At 40.6% G+C, this 21,444-nt stretch overlaps 1 protein-coding gene across 1 annotated transcript in view; it reads right to left on the minus strand.

Moving 5' to 3' along the window:
• GRM8 (glutamate metabotropic receptor 8) overlaps positions 1-21,444 on the minus strand; it is a 751,547-nt gene that overhangs the window by 406,193 nt on the left and 323,910 nt on the right. The window contains exons 3-5 of the mRNA XM_065884462.1: positions 17,723-17,858; positions 17,100-17,254; positions 15,887-16,024 (exon numbers count right to left, since the gene is read on the minus strand). Of these exons, the coding sequence (XP_065740534.1) occupies positions 15,887-16,024; positions 17,100-17,254; positions 17,723-17,858 (429 nt within the window). The remainder of the gene's footprint in view (positions 1-15,886; positions 16,025-17,099; positions 17,255-17,722; positions 17,859-21,444) is intronic.

The raw sequence follows: 21,444 nt of genomic DNA on the forward strand, positions 1-21,444 counted from the left end.
CCTGTGTCAGACCTACGCCTTCACTCTGACTGGGGACAAAAAGAAGATCACAGTGGAAATCCTTCTGTGTGCGGCTAATAAGCCTATTTAGAGTCAATGAGAAAGCCTCATTTTGCACCAAATAAAGCCTTCACGAGTTCTACTGAATCAGTAAAACCAAAATGTGTCTGTGCCCTCCCTGTCCCCATTTTACACCAGGCTGAGAGGTGAAGCTCAGCAAAATGTTGGATGTGTTGACCTCTAAGCTTCCTTCCTCATCTGATGTCCTCTGATTCTCTGTGGGCTAGTGGGATTTGAATCTTATTTAAATGATCACATATTCTGATGGATACCTGAGACTTTCATCAGTTTTCATCTCTGTGCTCTGCTGAATCAGCATATTTGGAATCTTGGATCCCTCTTGGCAAAGAACTGAATGTTGCTGCCATGTAACAGCTTAGCTAGCATTGCCTATATTCTTTCTGGAAGAGATCTGGGTGGGAGACAGACATAGAGCACATTCCCACCGCCCACAGAAAGACTTCTGAAGTGTTTCGGGAACCATGGTTTCCTTTACTGTGCAAAAGCTTTTAAGTTTAATTAGGTTCCATTTATTTATTTATTTTTTTAATTTTCATTGCTCTAGGAGGTGGATTGAAAAAGATCTTGCTGTGACTTATGTCAAAGAGTATTCTGTTTATGTTTTCCTCTAAGAGTTTTATAGTATCCGGCCTTACATTTAGATCCTTAACCCATTTTGAGTTTATTTTTGTGTGTGGTGTTAAAGAGTGTTCTAATTTCATTCTTTTACGTGTTTTCCCAGCACCACTTATTGAAGAGACTGTCTTTTCTCCATTGTATATCCTTGTCTCTTTTGTCATAGATTAGTTGACCATAGGTGCGTGGGTTTATCGCTGGACTGTCTATCCTGTTCCATTGATCTATATTTCTGTTTTTGTGCCAGTACATACTGTTTTGATTACTGTAGCTTTGTAGTACAGTCCGAAGTCAGGGAGCCTCAGCTGATTCCTCCAGCTTTGATTTTCTTTCTCAAGATTGCTTTGGCTATTTGGGGTCTTTCGTGTTTCCATACAAATTGTAAAATTTTTTGTCCTAATTTTGTAAAAAATGTCATTGGTAATTTGATAGGGATTGCATTGAATCTGTAGATTGCTTTGGGTGGTACACTCATTTTTGCAATATCGAGTCTTCCAATCCAAGAACATGGTATATCTCTCCATCTATTTGTGTCATCCTTTATTTCTATAATCAGTATATTATAGTTTTCTGAGTATAGGTTTTTTGTCTCCTTAGGCAGGTTTATTCCTAGGTATTTTATTCTTTTTTAAAATTAATTAATTTATTTATCTTTGGCTGTGTTGGGTCTTTGTTGCTGTGCGCGGGCTTTCTCTAGTTGCAGCGAGCAGGGGCTACTCTTCATTGTGGTCCGTGAGCTTATTGCAGTGGCTTCTCTTGTTGTGCAGCATGGGCTCTAGGCACATGGGCTTCAGTAGTTGTGGCACGTGGGCTCAGTAGTTGTGGCTGGCGGGCTGTAGAGCACAGGCTCAGTAGTTGTGGTACGTGGGCTTAGTTGCTCTGTGGCATGTGGGATCTTCCAAGACCAGGGATCGAAACTGTGTCCCCTGCACTGGCAGGAGGATTCTTAACCACTGCACCACCAGGGAAGCCCTGTTTCCTTGATTTCTCTTTCTGATCTTTTGTTGTTAGTGTATAGGAATGCAAGAGATTTCTGTGTATTAATTTTGTTTCCTACAACTTTACCAAATTCACTGATGAGCTCTAGTAGTTTTCTGGTAGCATCCTTAGGGTTTTCTACATATAGTATCATGTCGTCTACAAACAGTGACAGTTTTACTTCTTCTTTTGCAATTTGGATTCCTTTCGTTTCTTTTTCTTCTCTGATTGCCATGGCTAGGACTTCCAAAACTATGTTGAATAATAGTGGCGAGAATGGTCATCCTAAACCAGCATTGTAATGTCCTTAATGAAAGATATTAATCATTTTCCCAAACGAAACTACAATTCTAAGCATTTGACCACAGTGATGTAAGCAAATAAACCTGCAGCTAATAGGTTCTGTGTGGGCCAATGGGCTAATGGAAAGTAATACAGGGGTGAAATGACATCACCTACTGGTCAGAATACTAATTCCTCTCCCAATGAATAGTCACATCCCAACTCAGTCCTGTGTTGGGATGTAGTGGGGAAGTGCATAAAGAAATAAGCACCACTTCTAAAAACAATAGAAGTTCTACATTTAAGCTCAATGTTTTAGCCAGAGAGCATTTTGGTAACATAAGGGAGAAACAGAGCAATTGAATGGCCTTTGTGAAAAGTCTGTATACCAATAACAGCCACCATTGTCACCACCAAAATCTAGAGATAGGAAAAATTAACATTTAGCAAGAATTCTTAGAGGTTAAGTTACTTGCCCAAGATCACACAGCTAAGATGCAGTGTTGGAATGTCTACCAATGAGGCTGATAATTTTACTAGACACAGAAAGCATAATAAACACCTAGTTCCTCTTAGGTCTTATGATTCAGTTGGTAAACTTACAAGCACTTTGAATAGGTTTTCACTTACACTGCAAAGAGAAATGCTTAGCTAAATTACTGTCTGTCTGGGTGGTAAGTAGCACACCACCACCATCTGTAAAATAACATTTTGGAAGGCTCTAGGGCATGTTGCTTAACAGAACCCAGAGGCGAATTAATTTTGACAAATTAAGGAGCATTCTCTAATACTTGTGTTTCATAATTCTGCAACTTATATAGAAACATGTCTCAGTAAAAGATTGCTGAAAAGCTGTATATCATTCTAATTTTAATAAATCAAATCACATTTTATATTCACTGACTGGGAAGTCAGTATTTAAGAAACCTGTGGCAAATCCATTTAATATAAACAATTTGTCTGTGTTGGAAACATTGAACTCCTGATTTATCTTAGAATTTTAATTTTTGTCATATCTTCTTAAAATGAGGCATGTTCATGTCACGTTAAATAAATCATTCCCACTCATTGATAATATATTGTATTAGTTAGTATGCTTTCAGTTGCAAATAAGAGAAAATCCAGTGCAAAATGGCTTTCAGATTGAGAGGGTTTATCATTATCTCATATCACAAGAATGGAAGGGGCCTCCAGGGCTGGTTAATTCAGAGGTTCAAAGACATCAGCAGTGGGGCTTCCCTGGCGGCGCAGTGGTTGAGAGTCCGCCTGCCGATGCAGGGGACACGGGTTCGTGCCCTGGTCCGGGAAGATTCCACGTGCCGCGGAGCTGCTGGGCCCGTGAGCCATGGCCGCTGGGCCTGCACGTCCGGAACCTGTGCTCCGCGATGGGAGAGACCGCGGCAGTGAGAGGCCCGCGTACCGCAAACAAAAAAAAGAAAAAAAAAAGAATTAACTGTGTTACATGGGATGCACACTAAAATAAAATTCTTGTTCTGTAGGTCTATCAGCCTAGACCTCTGCTGTCCAACAAAATAGCCAGTAGCCACATGTAGCTATTCACGTGTAAATGTAAACTAATTAAATTTTAATTTTAAAATTCAGTTTCTCAGTTGCACTAGTTACATTCAAGTTCCTAACAGCCACATGTTAGCCACATGTGGCTACTCCATTGGACAACATAGATATAGAAAACCGTCCTTATTTCAGAAAATTCTATTGCATGGCACCAGCCTAGCAGAAAGGGAAATTGCTGTTGGATAAGTTATAGTGCCTGCTGTACTCCCTATGTAGCAAGCAATAAACTTTATGTGTATTACCTCTTCTAATCTTCCTACGTATTATTATCACATGTTAGTCTGGTCTTTAGGTTGCTAGCTAAGGATGGGAAAATTTAATTAGAAGGGTCTTGAACTATCTCACATACCTGCAGGAAGGGCATGGTTAAGGTTTTGATCACAGTCAGAACTCTTTCCATTTGCCATCTCTGTTCTGGCTACATGTCAATATCATTATCCCAGGCCAACTTTCTCCTCACAGTAAAGAACTTGACAGTCTCCCCAGCCTTACCTCTCACAGCCTCACCACACACCCTCCCGCCCAAGGGGAAATGGTATTCCTCCTTCACTTCCAGGTCTAAATACCCTTTGGAGAGACTCTGGTGGTACAGGTTGGGTCAGGCACCCAGCCTTGGACTAGTCAGTTGTAGTTGCAGAGACATTAGGGAGGGAAGTAGGGTCTAGGGCTACAGCTCAGCAATATGACCTTAGAGGGTCCACTCATGGTTACTGAAAACAATTCATAGAGAAACTAGAATTCCAGGGTCCTCTCCTTCAACACATTCCCTAAGGCGGAGTCCATCAAGCTCTGGCTCAGGCCCTCTGCAATTTGCTGTCCACATAATTTCTGGCAAACCTCTTTCCTCAGCTTCAGACTCACATAACCAACTAACTGCTTCCCAGACACCTGCAGCTGAATATCTCTCAGCTTCCTTAAATTCAACATATCCCAAACAGAATTCATCATCCTCTCCTTCCCCCTCTTCCCCAATCATTCGTATGTCAGGAACACTCTCTCAACCAATGACCCAATTTCCCAATCCAAGAATCAAGTTGTCATCCATGATTTTTCCACTCAGTAAATAATTAATTGCCACGTCCTAAATCTATCTCTTAAAATATATCCATCTACTTCTCTCCACAGCCCAGTGAGGTACAGCCATCATAACCTGGGTCACTATCATCCCTGCGGGAATTACTGTAATATCCAACTGGTCTCCTTCCTCCAGCGTTACACCTTGCCAGTGTTATGCTACAGTCAGAATAATCTTTCTAAAATGGAAATCCGATCATGTCACTGATCTGTTTAAAACCTTTTAGTGCCTGTTCATTGCCTTCAAAACAAATGTTAACTCCCTGGTGTGGCATATAAAACCTTACATGGCCCATCCTTTTCCTAGGTCTCTATCCTTCTCTTTTACTATTTTACCCCCCTACTCTCTACCACAGCCATACTGAACTTGTTCATTTCCTCAAACCACCATCCTTTCTCTTGCCTACTGGCCTTTGTGCTTCCATCTATTTGAAGTAATAATCCTACTGATCGCCTCTTTGTCCTGTCTAAATGCTGCTTATGTTTTAGTTTCAACTTAAATGACACCACTCTTCTCCCCTACGCCACATTAGGTCTCCCTGATACACACTCCCACTCACCAGCCATAACACATTTCATTGCAGGGATGCAACTTAATTATTCATCTTCTCAAACTATAAGCCCCATGAGGGCAAAGACCACTTCTGTTTCGTTCTCTAATATGCCCCCAACATCTAATAGTACCTGAGGAAAAGTAGGTAATAAATAAGCTGGATTCAATTCATTCATTCATTCAACAGGTATTTTGAGGAAGCCTATTTGTGCCAAATGGCTTCCTAAGCACTGGGATGCAACAGAGAACAAAACAAGGTCCCTGCTTCATGAAGCCTATGTTCTTGTGGGGAAAGAAAACCAATGATAGACAAATAAACAAATAAACATGCTTAAATGGAATTTTTTTTAACATCTTTATTGGAGTACAATTGCCCCACAATGGTGCATTAGTTTCTACTGTATAACAAAGTAAATCAGCTATACATATACACATGTCCCCATATCTCCTCCCTCTTGTGTCTCCCTCCCTCCCACCCTCCCCATCCCACCCCTCTAGGTGGTCACAAAGCACCGAGCTGATCTCCCTGTGCCATGTGGCTGCTTCCCAACAACTATCTATTTTACATTGGGTAGTGTATATATGTCCATGTCACTCTCTCACTTTGTCCCAGCCCACCCTTTCCCCTCCCCGAGTCCCCAAGTCCACTCTCTACATCTGTGTCTTTATTCCTGTCCTGCCCTAGGTTCTTCAGAACCTTTTTGTTTTTTTTTTGGTTCCATATATATGTGTTAGCATAGGCATTTGTTTCTCTCCTTCTGATCCACTTCACTCTGCATGACAGTCTCTAGGTCCATCCACCTCACAGCAAATAACTCAATTTCATTTTTTATGGCTGAGTACTATTCTTTAAATGGAATTATTAAACACATTCTTAACTGACATTTTCTATCATATTTTCCAAATTGTCTTTTTATTATTCTGTTACATTAGAGGTAGTATGGATATATAGTATGCTCTGCCCACATAGCATAAATATAATTTTAAAAAATACAACACTACAGAGTCATGGCTTTTATAATCATGAAACCAAATATTCCAGTTAGATTTAACTGAAAGACACAGGCCCATATGTGTTTATAGAATTATATTCTCATCTCCATATTAGCAGTGCAGTCAGAAATTTAAAGACAGATAAACTACCAGAAGAGTACATTTTATTCTTAAATTACAGTAAAGGCTCTTTTAATATGATCATTTGTATTAAGCTTTTCCTTTCATTGAAAATATCATTCCAACAATTAAAATACTTGTCCAGGTTATGCCAAATTAGGCCCCGTCATCACAGCTACATGATTCAAATGAAGAGCAAGTGGGCTATTGGCCATCATTTTTTACCAATTAACTAAGAAACATATAATGAATGCTAAGCCTGCGCTAAGTCCTGAGGATACAGGTCCTGCCTACTAGAAGCTTACAGACTAGTATCTTCATTTTTCTAACTCCTGTCTTTTTCATAAAATATAAGCTCCTTGAGGGGAAGGACCAGAGAAGTTTAACATGTTATGGAGTTTTAACAAAAGCTACAAGTAACCAAAAAATAAGACTCTCCAGAAGGTTTTCTCAGTTAGCCTTAGTAAACTCTGATCACACCTCCTCTGATGTCTCCCTTGCCCTAATGTAACCTTGTTCTTGAGTTGAATATGTAGCTCTTTTTGTTTGTATGTGTTCATCAGAATTTGTGTAAATCTCTTTTATTTCATCAAGTCATGGTGGTAGCCACAGAATTCCTTCAAATCTCATGGGTTTAAAGGAATCCCAAGATAAAATTTCTTAGAAAATAAATATTCCTTTTGTAATGTAAATAGTTGGGCCCTACATTTATCTGTCTTGTATGTTTTCTGAGGGAGAGGAAGAACATCAAATTTTCTTAATACTGGGCCATCTGTATTTTCTTTCTTTCTTTGTTTTGCTTTGTTTTAATGAAGTGGTTCCTTCAATTGAATTTTAATAAGCCTTGAGGGAAAGATAATTTTTTCTAATGTTTCTATACTTTTCTAATCCCTCTCTCATCCTCACTGGCTCGAGCTTTATTATGGGTTTTCAAATAATTGGTTCTTAAAAATGCTTAGCTGTCACTTACTTGCTTTTATTCTCTTGTCCATTTCTAAGTCCTCCAGCCTAATATTCCAGAGATAATGTTTATCATGTTCTCCAGAGATACGTGTGACTCCCTAATCAATCAAGCTAATGCCAGAGTCCATTGCATATTTTACAGGAATAGATTTCTAGACTCCTAAATTCATTTTCATTCTATAGAATGGATGTTCTTCTGTTTTAAGTTACTGTCTGAAAAATGTAAGAATTTAGGTACACTTAAAGTTCACTCTTCAAGGGCACTTCCTTACACTTCCACACTTCCAGCAGTATTAGTGCTTCTCAGACCAAGAGCATCAATGTGACCCCCTTAGAAGTCAGGGAGCTTCACACAGAGGGAATGCTTAACCCTAGATGGGCTAAGTATGTATATGTATGAAAACATTAAGGCCGCTATGCCAGGGAAAAATAGTGGAACAGATCAATGCAACTCAGCCCCTCGCTGGGAAAGGCTTTCAGAGCAGGAAAGGATTAAGAAAAGAATCAAGTGTCGAGTCAGATTTCAGCCCTACCATCACCTTCAGGTAGCTATGGAGCTTTAGACAACTCACTTAGGCCAGATGGGCCTCAATTTCCTTTACTGAGAAATGAAAGAATTGAGCAAAATGATCTCTATGGACATTTCCAACTCCTGTACTCTATGTGTGTTTATGACTGACAGTGCAGTTTTTTTAAGTTTTCAGAATATTTTTGGATCCTGATATGGCAAGCTTTGCTATCTACTTTGCAGATTTTAGAGATACAGGTGAAACTGTGTACGTTTCTTTAAATTTAGTAATTAAGCTTCCCACTTTCAAATTTCCTAATGAGGAGACAAATACACACACACACACACACATTACAATATCTTTCTACTTTACTAATTAAATACTTATTGAAGATAGTATACATAACATAGGCTAGTGATTGTAAATTTTTGTATTTGAAAATCGAAAGTCATTTAGATGATCTTCTTTAAGACATCTTGAGTTTATCAGTAATCTTTAGCACAGCTGCCTATCTATTATGCTAATTAAATGTCAGGTACTTTTGTTATCTCTATAAACTAACTCTAATGCCCACCTGTTACTCAGTTGTGTCCCAGGGCCCATGGACTTTGCATGACCTGGGACTGGTCAGAAATGTAGACTGCCTCACCCCAGACCTATAAAATCAAAATCCGCATTTTAACCAGGTTCGCAGGTGATTTATGTGCTCACTAACCTTCTAGAAGTGCTATTATACATTATAGTGCTTCCTGCACTGCTTTTTTTTTTTTTTTTTTTTTTTTTTTGCGGTACGCGGGCCTCTCACTGTTGTGGCCTTTCCCGCTGCGGAGCAACAGGCTCCGGATGCGCAGGCTCAGCGGCCATGGCGCACGGGAGCAGCCGCTCCGCGGCATGTGGGATCTTCCCAGACCAGGGCACGAACCCATGTCCCCTGCATCGGCAGGCGGACTCTCAACCACTGCGCCACCAGGGAAGCCCCCTGCACTGCTTTAAAATACATGGTGGGGGGGAGGTTCCTGTAAGGGAATGAATAAATGAGCAAACTAACTAATTCAGCAAAGTGAATGCTACAATTCAATGCCACTGGACTTAAGAGTTATAGAAGCTTATGGTTGATAGTTTCTCCATTTCTTTGTAATATAGTCCTAGGTCTACCCTTAGAAATGGCGGGGGGGGGGGCAGGGAACTGGAGGAAGAGCCTTATTCTGTTCAAGACCCACTCACAAATACTACATACACACTGAAAATCAACATGAAGTATATTAAAATATTAGACTCTTTTCTATAGGATTAGATAACAACCAATGTGCAATTTTTGTTTCACTGAATAGCTGGTGGTTTTAAATTTCATAATGCATTGCTGTCATACATAAAATATCATAAAGAGAAAAAAGACACTTTTCAACTATGTGGTTAAGAACTCTAAAATAAGTAAAAATAATAAATCAAGGATATAAAATTCAAGTATAAGTTCAAATAAAACAGACAAGGATTCAAGCTGCAGCTCTAACACTGTGTGATTTTTCAGCCATACACTAAACTTCTCTGGGTTCCAGTTTCTTCATCTACGAAATGAAAGAATGATCCTGATTTTATGTCCCAGCTCTAAAATTCTGAAATCCAGTACGTCTGAAATCAATGCCCATTTGTCATCTCAAATTCATGTATTGAAATTCAGTATGAAATCTCAGAAGTGGCCTAAATAAGTTAAGAACAGGAGCATATGAGCTAAATGGCCACTTTGTGGTGCAAATGTAAAGATATTGTCCCCCACAGACTTTTTCTCTGTGCAAGGAGCAAATGGGTATGACAGAACACATTTTCATGCTGGCAAAGTTATCTTAGTTTCCTTTCATTCTGAATCACCATTTCCAATTGTGCGATCCCTCCCCCAATTCACTCCTACGGACTCCATGAATCTGAGTAAATGGGTGAGAGCTTCTACCTTTCATAGGCACCCAAAACAGGGAAAGGTTGAGGGAGAGTCACACCTGAAAAGTGACATAGTTACTCTGGCACCAAAAGTAAACTGACAGGCCTTTTAGAAGCTAATTACTGAGCCTGCTATTTGGTTCACTGACAGAATTTCTTGTTTGTGGGAAGAAACATATCTGTGCACTGCTTTTTTCCATTACCACTATTTCTATCGTCATAAATAAGAATCAATAGGCCATTTCAAGTAGCATACGCTCACCACCATTTAGCGTCTGAGTGTCAGCCGTACACAAGCTAAGCAACAGTGCCCCAACCTCCTGGCTGAGAATTCAAACCCACGAGACAAGGAAAGCACTTCAAATTCATTAAGATGGTGTATATGTCTGTGTGAGCAACTTGAAGGCAAAGGTGATCTGCTCTTTGTCTGTGTCTCTAGCAATCTCTGGCACGAGGCTGGCTATCCAAAATGAATAAATAAGTGAATGAAGAATGAATGAACGAATGAACAAATTGTTGAATGAGGCAAAATGTTTTAAGATGCTATACCGACCGGATTTTGAGGGTTGGTCAGAGAATGTTGCTTTGGTAAGGGCAGAGCTATTTACAATTCATGATGGAGAAATGAAGGCGAAGACACAGTGCAACCCAAGAGAGAGACTGCCTTTGATTAGCAGTTGCTCTGCACGTGCTCAAGTTTCCCTGCAATATTCACTATCAGGCCTCACTAGGAAAGACAGGAAATCAGAATGACGACCATTACAAAATTCAATTGAGACCTCCAAAGAAAAACTCTCTACTGTCAGTGAGGGTCTTGCTGGACAAAACAATGTCAGGTAAGGGACTGATCAGAGGAAAAGCGGGGAAAAGAAAAAACGAGATGTTGAAGGGGAGCAGCGGAAGAGGAGTTCAGGCAGAGGTGTGAGTGGGAGAATAGGTGGGTGAAAAAAATGCACCATCGGTTTCCCTGGTGGCGCAGTGGTTGAGAGTCCGCCTGCCGATGCAGGGGACGCGGGTTCGTGCCCTGGTCCGGGAAGATCCCACATGCCGTGGAGCGGCTGGGCCCCTGAGCCATGGCCGCTGAGCCTGCATGTCCGGAGCCTGTGCTCCACAGCGGGAGAGGCCACAACAGTGAGAGGCCCGCGTACCAAAAAAAAAAAAAAAAAAAAAAAAAATGCGCCAAAACAAGGAGAGCAGAGTTAGACCCACATTCCTCAAGGGAGGGTGTGGGTGTTTGGGTCGAGAGGAGGAGAAAGGCATTAAGTCTGGGAGAAGACAGGGAGGGAGGAAAAGAGAAGAGGTCAGATAAAGGTCTATGAAATAACACCCATCAACAATGACAACAAGTATAAAAGAATCTTTCTTCCTTTTTGAGAAAGACAAAGGGAATTTTAAGTAGGATTAAGTAGTAGTAGCTTTCAGAACTCAGCAGCTCTCAGAAGCAATAATAACTACATAAATAGCTAAGTGGATGGCAGGAATTACTTCACTTTGGAATTCGGCCAGCATATCAAAGTTAACAGTAATATCACATCTTTTTGAAAGCTTTCCTGAGATTCTAGGGGGGGAGATCATCTCAGAAAAACGGTACCAAGTTAATTTTAGGAAGAGGATGCTCCTCACTGCTTGAAGACATTCTATCTCCCGAAAATTGATAAGACAGAAGTTCTAGCCTGCTGGAAGCACTCTCTTATCCACGTAAACACATTGCCAGTATTGCCCCCAACGGATGCAATTATGTTTACAGATTACCATCGCCTAATGTAAAATTTGACTCAAAACATAACCCACAAAGGATGCTCTAAATGCCGCAGAAAGGACCTGTGGATATCCCACTTTCAGAGTTCTCTAACTTTTGGACTCATTGTGAATGGCTAAGATGTAAACCTTGTAAGGCTAGATTCTGAAACACACACAACTGTACACATTCATTTCTGAATTAGGTGGAATTGGGCAAATTGGAAATATAAATAATGTTCAAACCCTGGACACCTCTACTCATGAATATCCTGTAGGCTTTTCCTCTTACGTACATTACGTACATTTCCTCTTTGACCACTAGCGTGCTGACCATCTTCTTTGCTTCCCAGAAATAGAGACAAAAACTGGGTGCTGATGGCAATTTGGGGTACAAATATCTTCTCTCACCATCTGGAAACATTCATGTGTTACTGTTTCCCAAAAAAATAAGTTAGAATATTGCATTCTTTATTGATTTTCTACCCAGGGACAAGTTATTTTAGTATCACTCACAATGGAATTTGCATGAAAATCTGTTTACTGACCCCATTCCATAAGGGTGCATTTGCCCTAGCACTTGGAGTAAACACCATTTTCATTGCACTAGAAATAGTTCTAATTGGGCAGATTGTTACAATTTTAGCAACACCCAAATAAATCAAAGGAATATGAAGCAGACATGCCACCAAGTCTGGATTATGCAGCAACCCAGTTCAGTATGCCTGAAATAAGTATTCCTTATACACCATCAACAAATGCTAAAAGAACATCTGTAGACATCAAAATTTTTTGGAAAATATGAGTTTAGAGAAACTGATGATTCTGAAAACAGCATGTTAAAGAGTTATGTGATTAATTGCTAATTTTATCATATATATAGTATATATGTACATATATATCATATATACAAATATATATAAAGAATGGAATTCATTCATTTCACTAACTGGTAAATTTTCATTAATATGATCTAAACATGTGGATGATCAAACAATAACATTCAGAATTCAAAACTAAGCACCTTGGGGCTTCCCTGGTGGCGCAGTGGTTAAGAATCTGCCTGCCAATGCAGGGGACATGTGTTCAAGCCCTGGTGCGGGAAGATCCCACATGCCGTGAGCAACTAAGCCCGTGTGCCACAACTACTGAGCCTGCGCTCTAGAGCCCCCAAGCCACAACTACCAAGCCTGTGTGCCACAGCTACTGAAGCCCGCACTCCTAGAGCCCATGCTCCGCAACAAGAGAAGCCACCGCAATGAGAAGCCTGCACACCGCAACGAAGAGTAGCTTCCGCTCGCCACAACTAGAGAAAGCCCGCACGCAGCAACGAAGACCTAATGCAGCCAAAATAAATAAATTAATTAATTAAATAAATTAAAAACAAAACATTAAAAAAAACACACACAAAAACTAAGCACCTTGTAAAATATACCTGAATGAGAAACACATCAGGTACTCTGTGTATAACTTCTCCTTTCAAACCTTTCTATAAACTGGCTGCTCTTTATATCCCATTATTCATTGACACGCAAGCTCCTCTCCAATAAGCTGAACCTCTGCACTGTTCTTCACACACCTCCATGCCACTCTGCTGACCCATCCTTGCCCTCATTTCGGATGCTTTCTCAAATCTTTCTTGTTATCAAACACTCGCCTCCTCCATGAAGCTTTGAATTTTACTTGAACTTACAGTCATACATTTTCTGAACTTCCTCAATATCTATGTCCAAATTTAACACTTAATCGTAGGATTGTTTTGCTCTCTGCTTATGTACGTGTATGTGTATCTCTTTTTCCCAATTAAATCACATGATTGAAAGGTAACACCTCCCTCTTAAGCCTCTCCCTAAAGTTTCTGTCAAGATCCTACTCCACATTTAACTTCGCTTTCTCTTGATAGTTCTTCTGACTGCTACGTTTATCTGAAAACATGCTTAGGGTTTCCCTGGTGGTGCAGTGGTTGAGAGTCCACCTGCCGATGCAGGGGACACGGGTTCGTGCTCCTGTCCGGGAAGCTCCCACATGCCGCGGAGCGGCTGGGCCCGTGAGCCATGGCCGCTGAGCCTGCGCGTCCGGAGCCTGTGCTCTGCAGCAGGAGAGGCCACAACAGTGAGAGGCCCACATACCACAAAAAAAAAAAAAAAAAAAAAAAAAAAGCTTAAATGTGCCCTCTCTTAAAGAAACTTCTGCAACCCTGCTTCTTTCTCAAGCTCTCCCACCATATCTACTTTCTTTCTCTATCAAACTTCTTTGAAAAGCATTCTTTCCTCTACTTCTTCTATGCGCACTCTATCTCCAGCCCTCTCAATCTGAGTCTCCACCTGCGCGCACCCCATCTTCTCTCCTGACTCCCAGTTCATCTCCTTCCCCAACCGCGATGCTCATTTCCTCTTCTGGCTCATCCCCTAGAGGCTCAAGCTGTCATCCATCATATCTGCACAATTTCCTTCGGCAACTGCCTCTCTGTCCTCGTCTTTAACTTCCAGGTCTCCACCTGCCACTCCCTACTCCGTATTTTTAGTGCAGCCCACAATGTGGGGTGCCAGACCTTACGCTGCCACCTGCTGGGGAGTTCCATGAGGCGAGCTTAGAACCAAATTCAAGGTCGTCCCTCCACATCTACCATCCATGCTGTCCTTTCTGTTAAGTAATTCTCCTAGACGTAGAGAGAGTTGTCAAAGATTTAACATTCAGAACCTCCATCACTTACCACCATCTCCCCTGCATTAATCACTCACTGTGTACTGTAAATACTACCTACTACGATCTCTGCCCTCTGTGTTCCATCCCTAACTAGCACGTCTCATTTAAGCTGTGACTGCCCATTACAGGGGCTACTGGATGGGCCCTGACTGACCTTTCTCCTTTCTCTCCCCTGATCTCCAACCCTCCCTACCCTTCTGCCAGAGGAATCTTTTTGAAACAGGTATCTGAGCAGTGCCTTAAATGAAAAGCCTCATGTAATTCTACCCTACAGGTAGGATAAAGCCCCAACTCCTCAGCTCTGGAGCTTCTAGGAAGAAGTCCAAGGCCCTGCATGAGCTGGCCTGTCTCTTTATTCCCTTCTTTCCTCACTTCCCCTCTCACTCCCTATCTTCACTCTCACTCACTCCGGCCTCCCTGACCGTTTTGTATCTGTACCTTGAACCAAAGAGGCTTGTCCTGGATCCTAGAATGGGCTGCCCTCATATCTTCACATGGCTGACGACACCGGCCATTCAGGTCTGGTCTCAAATGGCACCTCCTTGGCAAAGCATCCTGACCAAACGATCTACAGTAACTGCCACCATCCCTCCCGAGACCACCTGGTCACTCTTCTCACATTTACTCTGTTGTATTTCTCCGAGGCACCTGGAAGTCTCTGTTCCTTTATACCTTTACGTATTTAGTGTCTGTCTTTTCACACTCAGATGTAAGCCCTGTGAGCAGGAACTTTGTCTCACTTCACTTACCCCAGCTCCTGGAAGTCACATCCTCCACAGGGGGGCCCCTATTTTCACATCCCCATCCTTGCTCCATTTATATGGCTGCTCTAGCACTTATCAGATGACATCTCTTATTTGAACAGCTATTTCCAAAGGAAGTGAATCACGGGCAAGGAGGTCATATCAAAATGTCCGGGCCAGGGGGTAAGCAAGGGAGGGGTGTCTGGTTATAAGATGCTCATTCAGTGTAGAAGATTTTAGTGTAGAAGACTTATGCATCTTTGTTAAAATTACCCCTAACTTTTTATGTTCTTTTTAATCATGCTGTACATATTTCATTTTCTATGTGTTAGTTTCTAATATATATATGTATAAATGGATTAAAAGGATGTTTATATTGACCTTGTATCTTGAATTGATCTCACTAAATGTACTACTTAGTTCTAAGTCACTTTTAAAACTCCATAGATGTTTCTACGTACATAATCATGTTTCTGCAAATAAAAAGTTTCATTCTAACACTCAAAAAATGCACATTTAATATCACTATTATTTTTCAGCACAAGATGTAGAAAGTAGAGCATCAAAAAAAAAATCATAGCTGATAGAGCTGTGCAGGATATGGGAGACATGGACTGAAATAGTTGAAAAACACTATCTTAGAGCAATTTGTTATGATCTGTCATCCTCACTACATTTTGAGCTCCTGGCGAGCAAAATCATGTCTTGCTTATTTGTAAGTATCCCACCAAACCTAATAAAGTACTTTGCCTAAAGTAGGCACCCAATAAATGTTTTTTTAAATAGAATTAAAATATCTCAGTGTTGGACACATGCCACATGTTCAGTACATACTTGTCTGTTGACTGTAAGAACCAATGAGCACACCTAAGTCTGTTGAACGATCAATGTAAGCTCAGCCCCGCTGAGAAACTACAAGAGACGTGAGGAAGTAGAAGATACCGTCATCATTATCCACATAGAAAAACTTCATTTCTCAGATAATGATAAAACGAATACACCAAGGAAAACATTTAAGTGGCTACCTGTGCATTTCTTTACGTGACTGTTCCTTTTTCCATGCGATCCTAACTTGCATCCAAAATTCTCCTCCCAGAATTCCGCAAACCATACATTTCTTCGATTATTGGCAAGAGTTCGGCTTCTAAAGTATCGATCGAACCCTATTTTAAAGAAGAAAGGTATGATTTTAATATTTGTCCAAAATCAAAACCAAATACCATCAGAGCTTTTGAATAGATATTATATTACGTTGTGATCATTGCATGAAAAAATATGTATAACAGATGGGGGAGGGCAGCCAATAACCCAGCATTAAGGCTTCCCTTGTGGCAAGAGTCAATGGGGATCAGTGGACAATATCTCCACTCCCACCATTCACCATTCAGGCACCTGACTCTAGGGATGTACACAGCAGGTAAGCCTGTTGGGTGGCATCCGCACCACCTGTCTCTCCTCTGTGTCTCCCAGCGGCAGCAAGCAGTGACCTCATGCTGAATATTCAAAACCAACTCAGACTTTTCTCATTCTCCTCTCTCTCCCCTAGCACGAGTCAGTGTTCCAGGCTTCTGTGCTTCTACTTGCCTCAAGGTTTATCTGTCCTGCATGTTCCATTTTCAGCTAATTCAATAAACTAATCACTACTAATGTAATCTTCTGGAGTCATGGGTAATGGGCTAGTGTCATTCTGCTCAGGTAACCAACTCACTGAAGGGAGACCACCTGGAAATAGTGCCTTATTCCCAAGGATAATGGCAAAGGTAGGAATTTCAATCACCGTCGAGATCATTGGAAAAGATATTTGGGAGACAGACTGCCTTTCAGAGATGCTCCACATCTTTGCTGTTGCATTTATTTACCCATAGAGCCAGGCCAGCATCATGTCTTCACTTGCTATAAAGCAAGCACTCTCCTTCCAACAATGCTATAACCATTGTATACACCCATGGAAATATGCAAACTTAGAGGGCAACTACTAACATCACGGAGATATCCAAGGCCAAGAGCAGTGCCCTCTAAAAAAATACCTAGTGGGTGCTCTTTTCTAATAAAAAAAAATATATATATACACAATATGTTAAGTTAAATAGTTACTGTCTTGACCATTCTGCCATCAGCCCTAAAAATTCTATCGAGTCATTAATAATGGATTCATCTCATCGTACGCCGATACCCTGATTTTGCTTTTGAGTTTAGATTCAGTTGGAATGAAGGAAATTCTCTACAGTGCATCCTTACCATCAATTGATGCTCTTTTGGGCAAAATTGTCACAGCTCCTTCTGCAATCTCCTCCTGCTGATAAACAGGTGCTATTTTGGATCCCCAACTATCTGAGCCAATCCAGAGAAAATGCCCACTTTGGTTTAATTTTTTCGCTGCTTCCAATATCCTCCTATTGGAATAAAAAGAAATAAAACATACCACATTTACCAAGAAACTCTACACTTGTGAATGTTACAAGACCAGCTACATCAAGTCATAAACACTCAGTAGGTCACCATTAAACAACCAGTCAATCATTCTAACTGCCTGAGTCTTAGCATCTCCTAAAGGGAATATATTGGAGACTTTAACTCCAGCAGCTGATAATTAGCCTTATCCTTAACCTCATTCCCATCATTCTGTTTATCATCGTTACTTGTCTCATTTCTTTCAGTCCCCAGTCTTTACTTGATAAACAGATTGGACTGAGAAACTAGAAGGCTGTTGTCTCTATGTAGCAGAAGGCAGTCTGTAATTGCATGAGAATGTTGCAATTCCTATGAAATCTCACAAGATTTTACATTGAACATGAAATATGTCAGAAAAAGGATGCGGGCTGCAAATCTGATCCTACGTGAGGAAGAAAAGCAATCAGCACCTGATGTCATCTTCATTAGCAAACATAATCACTGCCCGAGCATTAGGTGTTTCTAGCAGACGCTTGATTATTTTTTCAAATTCTCCAGGTCTTGGTTCACGTGGGATTTTCTGTGATTGAGCAATGCAAACACCACCTATTTAAAAAAAAAAAGAAACAGAGAAAGTGATCAGGAAAAGACATTTACTTAACACACTTAATGAGGTTAGCTACTTTATAAAAACACATGACTCAGTAAAGGATATTGTTTCTCAAAATATCTGTCATTCTCACCTATCAAAAGCAATCACTTTTTTGCATTATAGGTATCAAATAAATGACATCAATAACTTAATCATACATCAGAGTTTTTTTCCAAGTTTAAACATTATTTTTGTGGATGTCTTTAAAAAAACCAAAGTGTACAAAATGTGGGACAAGAGAGAAAGAGTGGAAAGAAGGCTCTTTTAATTCATTTAACCTAAGTCCAAGGATAAGAGTCTGGATTAATAAAAGGTATGAGTATGTCTTATAGGTGAGACCACCTGTGAGGAAGGAAGGTCCTTTCGCTAATTTTATTTATTAGTAGACGTCCTTTAAGGTTCATTTCCTTTTTTGAGCTCACAGTATTGCAGTAAGATTCTTATGCAGCACCACAGTATGTTACGAGACAAGCGGTCTTCAAGACTGAGACACTAGCCAAGTTTCAAAGACAGAAACCCTCAGTTGACATATACCTCCACCATGAAAATCAAAATGGCAGAAATCCCATCCCACTCACACGGAAAAAGAAAAGAACTCTTCTTTTGGCCTCTCCTTTTAAAGCAACGAGAAGCCAAAAAGAAAAGTTTAGAAAAGACCTCTGCCCCCTGCCGATGGGCTGGGCTAGGAGGAGAAGGAGGTTTCCTTCGTTGCGGTGGTACAGTTATAGCATATTCTAACACTAGGAGAAAAAGCAATATTAGCAAGCTGTTTCAACTGCATTATGGTTTAAGCAGGCTTTTTGAGTCGCTTGACAAGAAAATCATCATTTATTTATAGCACTGCTTCAATAGGCAAAGGCATGTTTTCTTCTAAACAGTTGACGATGCATTCAGTCACCCAAACATTACTGGATGCCGTTATATGCTATGCATTGGGCTGGACACTGGGAATGCGTAGTCTAATCCAGCAGTTACCAGCTAGTCTGGGAGAGGGGCATTCCAATAAACTATCATGGAACATGTAATAAATTTTAGAATGGAGAGAGTATACCACACTTTGGGAGCACAGAGGAAGGAGTAACTCAAGTGCTTGAGAGAGCTGGATTTTAAATGGCAAATATACATAAACATAGGGACAAAAATGGGACATTTCTGGTAGAAGCCAAGGTATGAAAGAACCTTGCTTGATCGTGACCTATGGTTGAGACTGGCTGGGGCTGAGGTTGGAAAGAATGGACAGGTCCAGCTTGACAATGACTTTGTTATACACGCCAAATAATTTGGATTTTATCTTGAAAAGGATGGGAACCCACTGAAAGTTCATGAGCAGGAGAATTACACGATGAGCTGTATGCTTTAGGAAGAAATCTCAAGTAGGCAAACAAAGAAGAACCACGTGGTAGCCAGACAATGGGTGTCCAGCCTGTTGTGATCAGATTTAACATACTGTTAATTAACAGTATGTTAAATTAACATACTGTATGATTAACAGTGCTAGAGTACTGAAGGTTATTTTTTGTATAAGTTAGAGCACTGCCAAAGTTATCCCTGCAATAGAAATACCCTCACTAACCCTACACTATGCTCTTCAGGGGTGGGAACTGCCCATAATCCACAGGCAGAGCCTGTAGTTAGATATGCCATGAATAGTTGTGATGATTGATTCATTCCTTCAGTAAATATTTATGGCGTGCCCACTAACTGTCAGATACCATGTGGGGCATATGGATTTACAATGGTGAATAAAATAGACACGGCCCTTGCCTTCACAGAGTATAGAGATGTTATGGGCAAAACAGGCTTAATGCAAAACAAACCCGCAAAATAAGTATATAAGTTATGGCAAGTCCTATGGGGAAGAGCAAGGACATTTAATTTAGATTGAGGAACGTTTGGGGAAAGTGTCCCTAAAGTTGGTATCACTTGGTTAAGGTCAGAAAGAAGAGAGAATGCGAGAGCATCACATGGGAAAGTGCAGGAAAGAGCCAGTGGAGTTCATGAGTGAAGGGGAGAGAAGTGTGAGACAAAAATGAGAGGTAATTTGGGGGCCAAATCACGCATGGCATGCAGAGCATGCAGAAGATTATGTGTAATTAAAGTGCCTGACATTTAGTAGCCCATAGGAACACGTCTTGTCTATGACCGCCGCATTTCATGGGAGAAAAATGAATGAGGACCATTGAATTATGTAAGAGGGCAACCTGGAGTGAAAAGAATAGGAGGCCATGAGCCCAGTTAGGAGGTTATCAGAACAGGCAATGGGAAATGATGACTAGGGTAATGCTGCTGGTACTGAGGAGGGGCAGGTGGACCTGTAAGAACTTGAGTTAGAATCAGTAGGGCTTTGTAATATTTTTCCCACCTTTATTGAGACATGAATGACAAATAAAAATTGTATATATTTAGGTTGTACTGATTGGATCTAAGTAGTGAGGTAGTGAGAAACCAGTAAGCCTGACTCTAAGGTTTTGGCCTTGGTGATCAGTTTGTGTGATGACACTATTAAACAAGTAGGAAACACAGGAGGGTGAACAGGTTTGGGGAGGAGGAAAGAATGATTTTGATTTAGGATGAGTTGTTTTCAAAGTACCCATGGAACATCAAACTGAGAAAAAGTGAGTCTGGAGCTAAGGAGAGAGAAGGGAGTTGTAATCACAATGTTGCCTGATGCAGATACAGTAAGAAGTTGGAAGCGTTGGGAACGAAGAGATCACTCAAAGAGAATATTGAAATCAACCACAGGAAGAGGTGAGTGACAGAGCTCTCAGAAAACCCACCAGCTTGGGGAAGGGAGCTAGCTAGTGAAAGAGACTGGACAAAAGTGATTACACATTTTGAGGAGAAAACTTTGGGGACAAAGTCTTAAGTTGAAGACTATGCATAATGTGTTTAAAAATCAAACAAACAAACAAAAAACTGTGGTGAGTGGAAGCATTAGGTAACCACAGAAATGCAAGACCCAAACTGTAACACTCTCTGGGGAACAATAGCTGTTCCAAAATATGACTGCTCTTTTAAGAAAATTCCTCTGATTACTTAAGGATCCTATTAAAGACATGTCATATCCAAAATATCATTCTGAGATTAATCCTGACTCCATAGCCAGAAGAAATGAAGGCCAGAAAAATTTTATTATGACTATTTCAGATGAGGCAAACAGGCAATGCAATCCAGACAAATGGTTTAGTCTGAATCCATTGATGTATTCATTTACTGCAGATCTAGTGAACATTTTTGTTTGTAAGAAGCTGAGTTGCGTTGGAATTTTACATAGTCTATTCATATGTTTTTATTCCTTTACCTCACCTTTTATTTGTCAGCCTGGTCAATCGGTATTTTCCTGGAAAGAGGGACTGCACAATTAATTTTTTTCAGCTGAGCAAATCCTTATGAAGATCCTGCACCACACGGCATTGTGCTGTTTGGTGCCTTACGGATATTTTATTAAATTGTGGAGTGTGTTACTCTCAAGTAATTGCAGTTAGAAGATTCGGATTTTTTTCTTAGCCTTGAAACTCATTCACAATTTCTATCTTCACA

The sequence above is a fragment of the Phocoena phocoena genome, chromosome 9 (assembly GCF_963924675.1).
Source record: "Phocoena phocoena chromosome 9, mPhoPho1.1, whole genome shotgun sequence".
NCBI lineage: Eukaryota > Metazoa > Chordata > Mammalia > Artiodactyla > Phocoenidae > Phocoena > Phocoena phocoena.